At 57.8% G+C, this 14,868-nt stretch overlaps 1 protein-coding gene across 1 annotated transcript in view; it reads left to right on the top strand.

Annotated features, from left to right (window-relative positions):
* The window catches only part of GABBR2 (gamma-aminobutyric acid type B receptor subunit 2), a 265,401-nt gene that overhangs the window by 241,932 nt on the left and 8,601 nt on the right, over positions 1-14,868 (top strand). Inside the window, exon 13 of the mRNA XM_004711077.2 lies at positions 11,934-12,044. Within this exon, the coding sequence (XP_004711134.2) occupies positions 11,934-12,044 (111 nt within the window). The remainder of the gene's footprint in view (positions 1-11,933; positions 12,045-14,868) is intronic.

The raw sequence follows: 14,868 nt of genomic DNA, 5'->3' as shown, positions 1-14,868 counted from the left end.
TCTTTTGTCTCATTGCCAGAGGGGGGGTGTGAGGTGGGTTGAGGAGCACAGCTTCACGGTGATAATGAAGTTGAAGCACCGTGTGCGCGTCCAGTAACTTCATCATCGAAAAGCACAGGCAGGGCAGGAAAGACACTGCCCTCCCCCGAAGTGCGCCCCGCTGCAGAGTGAAGGGGGCCACTGCCGCTCAGGGATTCCTTAACATGGCCAGCGGGGGCGGGGGTGGCAGCAGTGTGCCATTTCCGAGCCATCTGTGCCACGTCGCACTTTTGTGGCTCCCAGTGCACTTGCCTCCCTGCATGGCAGCTGGAGGGTGAGAGGGGACGTTGTTCCCTCATGCACCACCGTGGGGCGTGTGCATGTACAGCTTTGTGGGCCTTTGTCTCAATGTGCTCTCGCTAACACTCAGAACCGCCCGTGGCCCTGGGGGAGGGAGTGCCCACACTGCACAGGAGAACCTGAAGTCCCAAAGAAGCCTGAGATGGAACCTGCGCCACATGCCAGGCCAGTGGCCATACCTGATGCCACAGCCACTCTGCCTGGGCAAACTGCAGACCAGGAGAGGGGACAGGAGGCTTGTCCCTTCTCCCTGGTGAGCTGGGACTCCTGCAATGATCTGGTCCGTGCACGTCTCAAAAGGTCTTGGGCCAGGAGTCTGGATTCCCCGGCTCAGGTGCCAGCTCCTCTGGGTGATCTGGGCACATTGCAGCCTGTTCCCGCGCTCTGTTCTCCTCTATAAAACGGGACGGTGGGGCGGATGGTTGTATAATCCTCGGGCTGATGGGCAGATGGAGTGGCCTCGGGAGCCGACAGACGAGTGGCCCCGCGGAGCAGCCGGAGACAGACACCCAGGGACCCCTCGCTCACTGCACTTGACCCTGTTGTGCCTGGCCGGTGTTGAGGTGTCTTAAAAAGGGAAGGTTTGTGGCAGCCACCACCAGGACAGACAGGGCACCCGCCCTCATCAGAGTGGCTCTCACCAGTGGTGGCCTCAGAGGGAGGGTGACCTGGAGCAATACCAACAGCCACAACAGCAAGAGCGGCCTGGCCAGGAGTCCCAGCTGCGGGCCAGTCTCCTAGGCTGGGAGTGTGACATGGACACCTTGTGGAAGCCCCGGGAGACTCCAGCACAAGGTGATGGGGACCGAGGCACAGGGAATGTAAATGACAAATGACGGCTTCCCATGACGTCACAACAACGCGGCGAGCGGCATCTGAAAGCACAGGTAAGCCCATGCTGACCTTGCTGACTGGGCGCTCGGTCCCGTCTGGGATGGGACATTTGAAGCCGGGCTTGGATTCTTGGGGATAGTGCCGCGGCGTCAGTGGAGAAGCAGAGGAACAGGTGCCGGTCAGACTTCAAGGCAGGGTCTTTGACATGGTAAAAAATAAATCGTTATAAAATTGGTCAGTAAGCACACATATGCCTGTGCTTACCTTGCTTATTGGGTTTTCCACCCCTGACCCTCAGCAGCAAACAAGCCCCTCTCCCCCAGCAGGCTTGCCCACCTCAGAGCCTTCATCCTCCTCAGTTCGCGGGCCCCTAGCCCCCCAGAGCTGGCACTGCAGGGCACCTGCGTCCCGCTGTTTAACCAGAGAACTGTCTTCATCTCGGCCTCCCTCCCCCAGCCCTAAGGAGCCCTTGTGGCGTGGGGGTCACGTGTTGGGCAGCGAGCTGAGAGGCCCAAACCAAAGGCTTTCGACTCCTGTAACCAGTGACAGTCTGGAGAACTCACACAGGACTCCCAGGCAGCCCTCCCCCATCCTGGAGGGTCGCCGCAAGCCGGCATCCCCTCTAGGTCAAGGGTTCCCTCGCATCTGCAGATTCCCATCATTGCCTCGCGTCCCCAGTTCTCGCACCAACCTAAGAAGCAGCGTCTCACGCTCACTCGGAAACGTCCCTGAAGAGTTAGGAGCTCCTCCGAGAGTGGGCTCGACTCGGGGCCAAGGACTGGGCAAGGGCCGAATGCCTGTGAATGCCACACAGGTGGCGTCCAAGGCCGGCAACCCAGGTGGGGCTGGCGAAGAGGCGCCTGGCACAGGCAAGTCCACAGGGGCCACGCTGCTCCCATTGCCCACAGAGCCAGAGGACCAGCCGTGGAGACGAAATGGCCTGTAGACGAGTCTGAATGGACAGTGAGTTGGGTTGTGGGTTTATTAAGGGTTGGCGCGTGCTGCCCCTTCGGTTCCAACTCACAGCCACCCCATGTGACGAGGCCGAACTGTCCCCCCAGGGTTCTGTAGGCTGTAATTTGGACAGGAGCATCTCGCCAAACCACCAGCCAACCATTGAGCCAGCAGGGCTCCTTATGGTTAAGCAAAAAAATAACAAAGCAAAACTCACCACCATTGAGTCCGTTCCGACTCATCGCGACCCCATGGGGTGGGGTAGACCTGCCCCGTGGGTTTCTGAGACTGGGCTCTCTACAGGAAGAGAAAGCCTCGTCTATCGCCACAGAGCACGGCTGGTTTCGAACCACTGGCCTTCTGGAGAGCAGCCAAGCGAGTCGCGTCACCACGACCGGAGCCACCAGTGCTCCCAGACTGGCTATGAATTGTGGGAACCGTCGGCACCGTGGGCCAGTGTCCACTGAGTGGACTCTGACTCCTGGTGAGCCCACCTGTGTCCGCGTAGAGCTGGACTCCGTGAGGCTTCCAATGACCGGGTGGCGGGGGCCGGAGGGTTCTGAAGGGTTCACAGGGCTTTCTCCCCAGGCGCTCTGTGCAGACTGAGTAAAGCGCCTCTGTGGGCCATGCTCAGCCCCAGGACTGCCAGGAGAGCCCCCCATCCCGGTCCCCAGGAGCTCATAATCCTGATCACAGGGCTCATCTTCCATTTGGAGAAGTACCAGCGTGGGCACTGATCTCTCCGGACTCGCTCCCCGCGCCCAGCCACAGCCTCTGCTGCTGTGTTCTAGAGTCAAAGTCAGGAGGCCTGGCAGGAACCCAGCAGGGGCTCCAGGGCTGACCCCAGATCCTGCAGCCCCTCCCCTGCTTCAGCTGCTCCTCCCACTTTGCCTCCATGCCTTTGACCTGCTGTTCCCCTGCCAAGGCATGCCCTTCCCCTGCTCACCCTCCAGTCCAGAACCTTATCTCCCCAACCGCAGAACCAACTCCCTTCCAGTAGCTTCATCTGGCCCCCACCAGAGGCGCCCTGCCCGCCTTACCTGGGCTGTGCCTTCCCACCACATGCTCCTGGAGGGCAGGGCCACCCCTCACAGGCTCCCCAGCCCCCAGTAGGATCCTACAAAGGGGTGGCCAGCAGGGGCAGGTAGCTCTGAGCCCTTCGCTGCACCTGTGTGACGTGAGCACATGCAGTCCCAGCATTGGCCAAGTCCAAAGCCTCAGAGGATCGGGCGGCAGTGCCCAGCGCTGTGTATAGTACGTTCCAGTGTACGAGGGCTGGTGCAGAGGCCACCAGCCTGCAGCGTGACCCAGGGCACAGGGCACAGGATGGGCAGGCACTGGCTCTGGGCCACCCACTGCTCTTCAACCCTCTGGGATGGTCGCTGTCCTTTGGGGAGCTCAGTTTCCTGTACAGAGGAATCCGGCTGGCCATCACCGCTCCTCGTTGGTGGCGGGGCTGGAGGGACCTTGTGATGCTCTGGTGACTGGAGGCACTGAGTCCGGTCCGGGTGTGCCCCACACAGGCAGGCCCTCACAACAAAGACCCGTGCCCGCGTGAGCGCAAAGAAAAGCAAGCCGGGGTGCCTCAGCGAGACCCCATCCACTGGGCTCACGGGCCTCCCAGGTCTGTGATTCTGGAAGAACTCACCTAGACCTGCAATCAGACCCTAGACATGGGCACCGTCCCTGGAAACGACAGCTTCTGGCTTTGCTGCCTCCGAGATGCGGCTGCTGCCGAGATAAGCAGGAGGCCTGGGCTCTGGAAGTTTCCTGCAGGCTCCAGCGCTGTGCGGCCCTCTGCGAGGGGAGATGATACCATGACGTAGTCACACTCTCCGAGGGGCCCTCGTCCCGAGGCCTGCTGGACACACTGCACTGGCGACCTCCTCCGATCCCTTTACCCGCCCGAGAGAGGCCCGGGCGGGGACCCTGGCTCAGGAAGGCTGACGTGTGTTCCAAAGCCACACAGCCAGAAAGCGATGGGCTTGGGACGGGACCGAGCTGGGCTCCTTCTGGGGCCCCACCCAGCCCTTCCAGAGGCACAGTGTCTGGGCACCTGCCGTCCCAGCAAAGGGGACTCAGGGCAAGACTCTCAGAGACAGGCCAGAAAGGTCAGGCGGCCACCTCCCTCCTCCCCCCTCCTTCTTACCATCCTTCTCCTCTCCCTCTCCCCTGGATCCCCTCCTCTCCACTCCCCACTCCCCTGCTGCCTGATTGCTTCTCCCTCTTCTCCTCGCCCCTCCCTTGTCTTCTCTCCTGCCTCTGACTTCCTTTCTCCCCACTTTACTTTTTCCTCATACACACACGCTCAAACACACACACACACATACACATGCATACACACATATATATGCACATACAAAGAAGCACTCTGCCCCTGGGGACGGGGCCACCCTCAGAGATGCCAGGACCAAGGGTACCAGAGACCAGAGGCAGGGGCCTTGTGTCCAAGGTGCCTCCGGTGCCATCCTCAGGCCCACCCCCGGCGGCCAGCCCCAGGGAGGACAGGACGCTGTGAGAACACACAGCGAAGCCCTCAACTCGGTCACTTGTCCTGTGGCCAGAGGCGAGTCCTGCTGGAGCCTAGACAAAGGGACTGTTTGTTTAACCAAAGTGCCGCCTGTTGAAAATCCTTGTAGCTCTTGCTGCTCAGGCTGGTGGTGCATTGGGCAGCTTCACCTGGGCTAGAGCTGCCGGGAATACAGCAGCCACTGCCACGCCTCCCCCAGACCTACTTACCAGAAGCCCTGGGGAGAGAGTCCCAGCAGAGGGGCCGGGGCCATCCAGTGAGAGGCAGCACTGGCCCCTCCTTGTTAGCTCTGGGCTTCGGGTCTGCCAGGAAGGTTCTTCCCGTGGGTTTCCACATGGGGGGGTGTCTTTCTCCTCCTTCGGGTCTTGGGCTGAATGCCGCCCCTCCAGCAAGCCTTCCCAGACCACCAGACCCCAGGAGTGACCCTCAAGGCTCTCAATGAGACTCCCTTCCAACGGTCAGCGTGGCTCCGCGTCACAGCTGCCCCGGTGCCGTGTGCAGCCGGCCACTTCCAGTCCTGTGATGATTTTCCCCCGCGGTCAACTGCTCTGTAAATTAACCCAGGGGCTCACTCTGCCAATGGGAGCCCAAAGCCTGGGGAAGCCAGGGTCACTCACGCAAGTCTGTAGCAGGGCCCACACCTCTGACCTCTCAGGCTCCCCTGCCTGTCCACTGTGAGGCCAGATGAGGCAGCCTGGGTGAAGGGGCTCCTTTGGAGATGCAGATGACCCACAGATGGGGGAGGCTTGCCTAGGTAGCTTCCAGATGCCTCCCGCTGAGCAGTGGCTGGACCAGGAGTCCAAGGTAAGCACATTCTTCACCTCACCCCACCCGGCCCTGTGGCCCTCACACACAGGCCTGCCACTCTGCTGGGCACAGAGCCCTGTCTGGCAGGAAGGCGACTCTCCTTAGCTTGATTTGGGTTCCTAGCTCCAAAGCTTTAGGGAGCTCTGGGGGCCTTAGGGGAGTCCCCGTGGGAGGCTTCAGGATGCCTCCCATGGGTTCATAGAGCCTTGTGTGCCCACCATCTCTGGGATCTGATGCCGCCGCGTTTGTGAGGTGCCAGACAGGGAGGGGGCTGGGAGGAAGGAGCGTTCATTTGGGAGTCAGGCAGGCCTGGGCTTGAGCCTGAACTCTGACCCTCTCTACCTGAGCAAACCATTTACATTCTCGGTGCCTCTAATCCCTGGCCATCTGATGGGTATCAAGTGTTAGAGACTCCCCAGGCTTCCCCAAGGTGTGAGTGGCAGCTCTCAGCCTGGCGACTGGCCCGCAGCTGTGACTGCGGACCACGCAGCTCCTGGTGTCATCGTGGCTGCTGGTCACTCTGGCCCACCCCCCCACACTCAAGGCCACCCCTGGTGGGAGCCATACTGATCTGAACAGAAGGACAAGAGTCCTGGTGATGGCAAAACTCTGGTTCCCAAAGCAGTGCCCGGCACACACTAGTGCCTCGTGGTTATTGATGCGCTGAATGGATGCTTGCTTCGCTCGGGAAGAGAGCGAGCTCCCTGACAGTCCTATAGACCAGTCACTCAGAGCAAGAGGCCCAGACAGGCCAGAGGTGGGGAGTGGCCCTTGGTTCCACCTGGGGGAGGTAGGCCTGAATCACAGCCAGGCCCCGGCCTGAAATCCGAGGGGGCATCTGCAGGCGCCTGCACCCTGTACTGGCTGGCCCACACTGGGAGCAGGCCACATGCAGTGACCACTTACAGTCTGAGCCCTCCAGGCCCCACGAGTGACCCACTTAGACCACTGGGCCCCTTCCATGGATGCAGAGGATGGTCCTGGTGCCTTTGCCACTTCCAGCACCACAGAGCCACAGACGCCCTGTGTGGTTCCTTGTTGAGACGTGGCCAGGCTGGACGCTCTGTGTGGTTCTCTGGTTCCCCCTAGAGGTTCTTTGGTGCGTGGCATGATGCCGAAGGCGAGCTGGTCCCTTGGCCCCACCCCTGTTGCCTTGCGTTTATTGGTGGGGACTCCAATCCCAGGCTGATCTGGATCAGACAAGCATGGCCGCAAGGTGGGCCTTGGGATTCAGTACAGGAGTCACTTGGCTGGCCTCCCCTCTCAGTCACACACTCCCCTCTCAGATTCATGAGCACAGCACCTCTCCAGACCCAGCCAGTTTGATCTGTGCCCGGTGTGTGCGCAGAGAAGGGGGATGCCAGCGACCAGATGCTGTGTGCTAGTCTGAGTCAGGAGCCAGGTTCTGGGGCAGAGAACAGGGTGCAGAAGCAGCTCTGGACCCCGGCCTCCCTGGCGTCTGTCTCCCTGGTCCCTCTGCTGCGTGCTGTGGAGGCTGAAAAATCACATGTACACATTAGGGTCGCATGATTCCAAGAGGTGGAGCAGATGGGAATGAGGGCACGGGGGATGAGGAGACCCTGGCAAGGTAAAAGGGCCCGTTTAGTGGCAGAAGCTGGGAAGCTCTGGAGAACACCTAGAGGGATGCCGCTGCTGTGACCGGGGCACAGCAAGTTGTTTTCGGCTCATCGGAAACCCCTGTGAGCCTAGGGCGGCTCCCGAGGGTTCTTAGCCGTGGTTTCTATGGAATCCGATCTCCAGAACCTCTCTCCCACAGACCCACCGGGAAGGTTCAAACTGCCAACTTGGGGGGTTGCAGCAGAGCGCCTAACCATTGCACCACCAGGCTCTCCGAAGGGGTCTGTGTCAGCCTTACAGGGCCTACACCTCAGCCGTGGAAGGCAGGTGTGATAGGTAGGTATAGTGTGCCAACCTGGCCAATAGGAACATGTGGGATTAATCAGGTCGCCGTTTGATTGGCCCGGCCCCCTCTCTCTTGCTCTCTGATGATTCGAGCATGCTGGAGAGAGAGAGAGAGAGAGAGAGTTACTGCTGTGGCTAGTTCTCTGCCTCAACCTGTGAGCTACATTACCTGTGGGCCAGGCCAGCCTGTGGATCATGTGGCTAGAGGGTGAGACTCCTTCGAGACCTTCTTTGCCACGCTGCTGGTGCGTACAGCGCTTGAGCTTGAGACTGGTGGATTCCGTAGCTTTGCATTGCTTGCGTTCGATAGCCCACCCAGGCCTGCTTCGATAAGCTCCCAAGCTTCTGACAGTTGGTGACCCACCCGGCTGCTTGCTGCCTGTGGGCAGACGCTGCTTGCCTTGCCAGGGAGGAAGGACTCTGCTGTCTGCTTCCTTGACCGTGGCCCCACCAGCCCACGTGAGTTGAAGGACTTCCAGTATATTAACTGTTCCACAGAAGTGAATTGAACTGAATCCTCTGTACTGCTGTGTGGACTGATTAACTGCTATATTCCTTCTTGTTGTATGACCCTATCCTCTGAGACCTATATAAAATCCTAAGTGTCCTGGTTTCGTTTCTCAAGAGAACCCTGCCTAACCCAATGGGTATGAAGAAAGCCAAGGCAGCCTGCAACGGGGGCAGACACACCGCTCAGCCATCCCTGGAGTGCTGGCTCCATCCTGCTCTGTGGGTCTTGCTAAGCTGGAGCAAGAGGCAGGTGTGGGGTCAACTTGTGGGGGAAAGGCACAGGTGGGGTGTTCCCTTCCCCGCAGAGCCCCCTCTCCTCATTCAAAGAGAGGGGTGCGTCTCGTTCTGAGGAGCCCCAGAGGCAGAAAGAGGACCGGCAGGAAGGGAGGCTTCAGGGTCCATCAAAGAGCCTTCAGACCACCTGGCCAGGGATGGGTGGCAGGAGAGAGCGCCCGGCGCTGGAGGTATACAAGTCAGACAGCCATTGTCAGACTCCCATAAAGAGAGTTTTCATTACACGGAACAGTGGCGTATGACAGAACCCCTGAAGTCCGCTCTCTGCTGGGAATCTAGCATCCCATCGTAAAGGACTGCCTTTCACTGCAGAACAGCAGAGACAATCACCGTTAATGAGTCTGCTGGTCTCCGAGATGGTAATGGGCCTGCACCACTGCTTTCCGACGGCAACTTGCTTAACGGACATTACAGAGACCAGCTTCTGCCAATCCCTCACTGCTGACCTTGGGCCAAGGCCTTTCTGTTAGCCATCTCCCTCAGTAAAATCCAGCCTAAGTCCTGGGGGGGGCGGGGGGGTGTCCCTGGAGGGGAACATTCTCGATCTGGCCTCTCACCCTCAAGTTTCTGGAGCTCTTCTTCCTCGGGGGGGCTCTCACTAGGACAGCCACTCCCACAGAGGCAGAGGGGGGCCTGCGCCCTGAGCAGCCCCGCCCACACGTCAACCTCATGGCCGGGATCCAACAAAAAGGAGAGCCTTGTTCATCAAGAGATGCACGTCCGGATCGTGTGGATACAAATGCCCTGAGCCGGCCGGTCCCACGACCCTAGTCCTTCCTGCTCTATGTGGGGAGCACCCTCTTCCCCCAACTCACAGGAGCCCAGGCCATTGCCTGACACAAAGGCAGAGTCTAGAGAGCAGGCCCAAAGGGAATGTTTACTCCCAGCCTGCCTGAGCCTGCCTTCACTCAAGTCCTCTTCTTCCTAGTGACGGACTCTGGCCCGCCTCTGACCTCCAGGGTCTGACTTTACCCTGGGCCTCAGCAGCACAAGCGCCTGAGAACTAGCATCCTGAGCGCAGGCCTTCCAAGAGATGCTTCCTCTGCATGCAAGCGATCGGCAAGACATCTCCAACTCCCCTTAGTCAACGCGTTGTGGGTAGTCTGCGGGCTACCAACAGGAGGAATTCTGGAACTCTTGGGGGGTGGGGGGGGTCTACTTTCAGATCGAGCAAACGGAAAAATAGTTTGATGTGTTTGAGAACCGGGGCCTCATGGTTGGGGGAGGGAGGAACAAACACAGAAGAGCAAGGACCCTGTGGTGTGGGCTTTCAACTAACATCCCTACACACACACACACACACACACACACACACACGGAGGCACCTCGAGTTGCAGTCAACCCCACAGCAACTAAGGAGCACCACTGTCTGTCTGTGGCTGACCTGGAGCCCAAAGACCCTGGAGGTGTTGGCAGCCTACAGTCAGTGAGGCTGGGTAGTGCCCAGGCCTTGGTTCCTAAATGCTACTGTCCACTGAAAGAGAAGCAGGGTTTCTCGGGGATGTCTGATCCCGTGGCCCGGCCAGGGAAGAGCAAGGGGAGCCAGATCATCTTGTGGGAAGAGGTGAGACGATGGGACATGTGGAAAGAGCCCAGGCAGCACATGCGGGGTCCTGCCCCAGCAGCATGTGGGAGAAGGGAAAGTGGATGTACAGCCAGGTGACCCCTGGTGGTAAACCACAAAGAACCCTGCATGTCTGTCGTCGGAGGAAGGGCAGGCTCTCGTTGACAGCCCAATGCCAAGTCCTCCAACGGAATGGTTGTCTTAGAGAAGCTCCGGCTTGCAACCACCAAACTACTAGGCGATTCGAGTAGAAGCCTCTGGGGCTGCTGGAACCCCTTGGCGAGCACCTGTGGGAAACCAGAATCCTCACACTGTCTCCCAGTGTGCCCCCAGATGGACTCGACACCGACCAGGGGGGTCACTGGTCACATCAGCAGTAAAGGGTAGCCTCGCCCTGGTGGTGTAGTGGTTATGAGACAGGCTGCAAGGTTAGCAGTTCAAAACCACCAGCCGCTCCTCTGGAGAAAGACAGCTTTCTACTCCCGTAAAGAGTTACCGTCTCTCAGACCAAAAAAACATATCGATGGGAATGAGAAGTGCGGAGTGGAAACCCAAAGCCCATCCGTAGACAATTGAACATCCCCTTACAGAAGGGTCACAAGGGAGAGACGAGCCTGTCAGGGTTCAGTATGGCATCGATGAAACATACAACTTTCCTCTAGTTCTTTAATGCTTCCTCCCCCCCACTATCATGACCCAAATTGTACCTTACAAACCCAGCTAGACCAGATGGTACAGATAAGAGCTTGCAATACAGGGAATCCAGGACAGATAACCCCCTCAGGACCAATAATGAGCATGTGATACCAGGAGGGGAAGGGGAAGGTGGGGGAGAAAGAGGGAACTGATCACAATGATCTACACACCTGTACAACCCCCTCCCAGGGGGCGGACAACAGAAAAGTGGGGGAAGGGAGACAGTGGTCGGTGTAAGATATGAAAATAATAATAATTGATAAATTATCAAGGTTTCAGGGGGTGGGGACGGATAGCTGATACCAAAGGCTCAAGTAAGAAAATGTTTTGAAAATGATGATGGCAACACATGTACAAATGTGTTTGACACAATGGATGGATGGATGGATGGATTGTGATAAAAGCTTTCAGAGCCTCCAATAGAATGATTTTTTAAAAAAGATACCATCTCGGAAACCCACAGGGGCAGTTCTACCCCGTCCTATCGGGTCAGTATGAGTCAGCATCCACGCATTGGCGAGTTGGGTTTGGTTTAAAGAGTTATGGCAAGTGAGGGCCATCGGTAGCCCTGGGTGGGTACTTGGTCCGATGGGCGGGTTTGCTATAAAGGACAGGATTGGACCTGTTGATGGAGTCTGAGCATGGGGAGGATGGTAGGTACTAGCACTGAATCGTGTTAATGTCCAGGACTTATCCAGTGGCTGCTGTGATTACAGAAGAGAACTGCCTGGATTCTAGGACACGCAGGCCGAGAGAGGGGTGTGGGAGGCTCAGGAGGCCCGTGACTGATTCAGAAAGGTGGGGCGGGGTGTCCTTCCCTGGTGTCTCTTCTCTGGTTGCTGCTCGCTGGCTGGTCCTCTCCCAGAGCATGCCTGGGCAGGGCTCTCCCGCCCCCCCCACCCCCCCTCTTTAGCAGAACCCTTTGCCCTAAGACAGCTGGCAGACCTCTGGCCAGCCTAGGCTGGGCTCCCTGTACAATCTGCTCTGGCCCAGAATGGTCCACATACCACGTACGTAACGTGGCTGCCTCGGCAGCTCCCCCTGTGGGTGCAGGGGGCGACAGGGGCTCCCTTAGAGGGGCCGGGCCAGCCTCCTGTGTAGCCAAGTGGGCTGGTGCATTCTGTATCCAGTGCGTCTGTCTTACCAGCGTTTCATTCTTACTCTCACTCAATACTGATGTCCACTCTGGCTCTGGGCTTGGGCTGAGAAGCAGGGGCCCAGAGGTGACCCAAACCCTGCCCTGAGGAGCTCTGGCTCTAGGTGGAGGATCAGTAATGACCTAGAAAACTAGAACTCGGGCCTGAGGGGATCAGCCAGCAGAAGGCGGTCAATGCTGCGGAGGCCCGAGCCCCACGCCCAGGGCCTGGGGTGGTGGGGTTGACGGAGGCTCATGGGAGAGGGAAGAGTCCTCCCTCTGAGAGGGACCTGCAGCCAGAAATGTGCCGGGTGTGGTGGCTAAGGGTTCTCTTTCTCTGTGCACAGCCGGACCCAGCAGGCCGGGACATCTCCATCCGCCCTCTCCTGGAACACTGTGAGAACACCCACATGACCATCTGGCTTGGCATCGTCTATGCCTACAAGGGGCTCCTCATGGTAGGTGCACGTGAGAGGCGGTGAGGGACGGGGCACTCCTCTGCCAGGGCTCCCCCCTCGGGCCGGAGTCAGTAATCCAATAAACAGAGCTCCCGCGCCAGGCCCGGTGCCCGGGCGCTCTCAATCCCCACAGCTCCAAGCCATGGACACAGTCGGCTCCCCACTTCACTGAGGAGCCCACCGAGGCAGAGTCCAGCTGCCCTCCAGAGCGTCACCCCCAGCCCCGCGAGTGCCCCTCACACCTGCCGCCGCACCGCTCCCTGGGGCAGTGGAGTCACCCTCGTTTTACGAAGAAGGAAAGTGAGCTTCCGAGAAGTGAGGCAGTTTGCCAAGGGCTGCCTGGTAACATCCGGTCACCTCGTCCAGCACTCGGTCCACTCTCCTGCCACTAGCTGCCTTCCATTCCAGTCACTGCCTGCCTGGTCGCGATGGCCCGTGGACAAGGGCCACCATGCACCTTCCCAGGACCCATTGTGAATCAGACCACTGACTCTGTTGTCAATCAGGCCAGAAGATCTTCCTTGCTCAGAACACCCCCAAGTCTCTCCGGAAGCTCTGCTGAAACCTGGCCGGTGTCCTTGGGGCACCCAAGCCATCATAGCGACCAGGGGGTGGGGGGAGGGGGCTGCACTTGAGGTTTGTTGGCCGGATCTCCCAGGTGGAAGATATTGCGTTATTCCAGGACTCAATGTCCCTCTCTCCCCACCGGTTAAAACTAAAGCTCGCAAGTCAAGCCCCGCTGTGGAATTTCACAGTTAGGAAGGTCTTGGAAGGTCAACCCCTGGTTGCTTCTTGAATCTTCTCTCCTGAATCCTGGACAAAAGATACTTCTGCTTAAGTCCCCACCTCCAGTGACAGGAAGTTTGTCTCTGCAGCCTCTTCAGGTCTGCCCTTAGGAGACTGAAGCCACCGGCTGCCTCTGTAGCCTCCGCCCAGAGGCCAAGAGTGAGCTCTGCACCCAGGGGCACACCAACTGGGACGTCTTGTGATGCTAAGATGCAGTCTCACCAACTGGGACGTCTTGTGATGCTAAGATGCAGTCTCACCAACTGGGACGTCTTGTGATGCTAAGATGCAGTCTCACCTGCTGCTGCTGCTGGATCCCATAGTTTTTGAGGAGCACCCCCCACCCAAAGAGTACGTGTGACGGGACCTTAGGTAAAGGCTGTCCTCAGTTGGTCCCCCCAGAAGCCTTTTGAGCCGGCTCTCTGAAGGCTCTAGGGAAGAGCAGGCTCCCTGAGAGGGCAGCCAGCCTTCAGGACCCCAAGAGGTCTCCCCAGGAGGTGTCCCTCAGGACTGGGCTGTGGTTTGGGACTTAGAGGAGGACAGACTCAGGAGCTAGGACCCCCAGAAACGCAGACCAGGCAGGCAGGCCTGGGGGCAAAGCCATGCTCTCAGGAAGGTTGTGGGAAGGCTGGCCTCAACTCCAGGCAGAGAGGGGTCTGTGTAGCAGCTGTGTCCACACATGAGCACAGGCAAGACACGGACTCCCTCTCCCGCGCAGTGTGCCGTGTCCGTGGCCTGTGCCGGGAGCCCCAGCCCCTGCTGACTTCCCTGGAGAGTGACTCTACATGTTCTCCAAGATACCTCGATGTTCCTTGGTTCTGAGCGTCCGTGAAATTAGATTGCGGTGAATCATATCGGCACCCTTTCTGCAGTGTTTTGATTATTCATTATCTTCCCCAGCCTCCTACTTCCACAAGTGGCTGGAGCTGACTGCATCTCTTCCAGGGAAGCTGAAACCTTCCGCTGGATCACGTCAATAAAAGTTGTGTTTGACGGCACAAGCGTCCACTGCTGTTTGCCCTGCACACAAGGAGGTGTGCGTAGCCCCCGCCAGGCATCGAGGCTTCTCTTCTGGAGCCACAAATGCTCAGGGCTGCTTAAGCCCCCCCTCCCCCCAATCCAGCACCCCAACAAGTGCTCATCCACTAACTGCTTCCATTCCAGGGACAGGGCGCTCACCTCCCACAAAACCCCATGAACCAAGCCTTAAATGAGGTCTTCTTTTCCACAAGCCAGCTGGCTGAAAAACCACAGAAACGCATCGCCTCACAGTTCTCATCCAGAAGCCCCAAAGCCCAAAGTGTGTCCGCCCACAGGAGCACATCCCTCTGAGATCGCCAGACAGCATCCTCCCTGGCCTCCTCCAGACTCTGGGGGTGCCAGGGGCTCCTTGACGTGTGGCCGCACCAGCCCGTGCTCTGCCCCTGTCTTCACATGGCTTCTTCTCTGGACCTGTGTCATCTCCTCCTAGACCGCCGGACACCAGCTTGAGGGCCCAAGCCGACGATCAAGACGATCTACCTTTACATCGTTCACGGCATGACATTCGGCAAAGATTCTTTCCACACAAGGTTATGTTCACAGAGGCGATAGATGGATGATAGGTAGGTAGGTAGGTAGGTAGGTAGGTAGGTAGGTAGGTAGGTAGATGATAGATAGATAGATAGATAGATAGATAGATAGATAGATAGATAGATAGATAGATAGATAATAGGTAGGTAGGTAGGTAGATAGATGATAGATAGATGGTAGGTAGGTAGGTAGGTAGGTAGATGATAGATAGATAGATAGATAGATAGATAGATAGATAGATAGATAGATAGATAGATAGATAGATAGATAGATGATAGAATATAGGTAGATAGATAGATGATAGAAGATAGATAGGTAGATAGATAGATGATAGAAGATAGATAGGTAGATAGATAGATGATAGGTAGATAGATAGGTAGATAGATAGATAGATAGATAGATAGATAGATAGATAGATGATAGAAGATAGGTAGATGATAGATAGATAGATAGATAGATAGATAGA

Source organism: Echinops telfairi, unplaced genomic scaffold, assembly GCF_000313985.2.
Source record: "Echinops telfairi isolate 266 unplaced genomic scaffold, ASM31398v2 ScPeMD7_7410;HRSCAF=8448, whole genome shotgun sequence".
NCBI classification, from domain to species: Eukaryota; Metazoa; Chordata; class Mammalia; order Afrosoricida; family Tenrecidae; genus Echinops; species Echinops telfairi.
The sequence above is the reverse complement of the archived record's forward strand: the minus strand, read 5'-3'. Positions and strand labels throughout refer to the sequence as shown.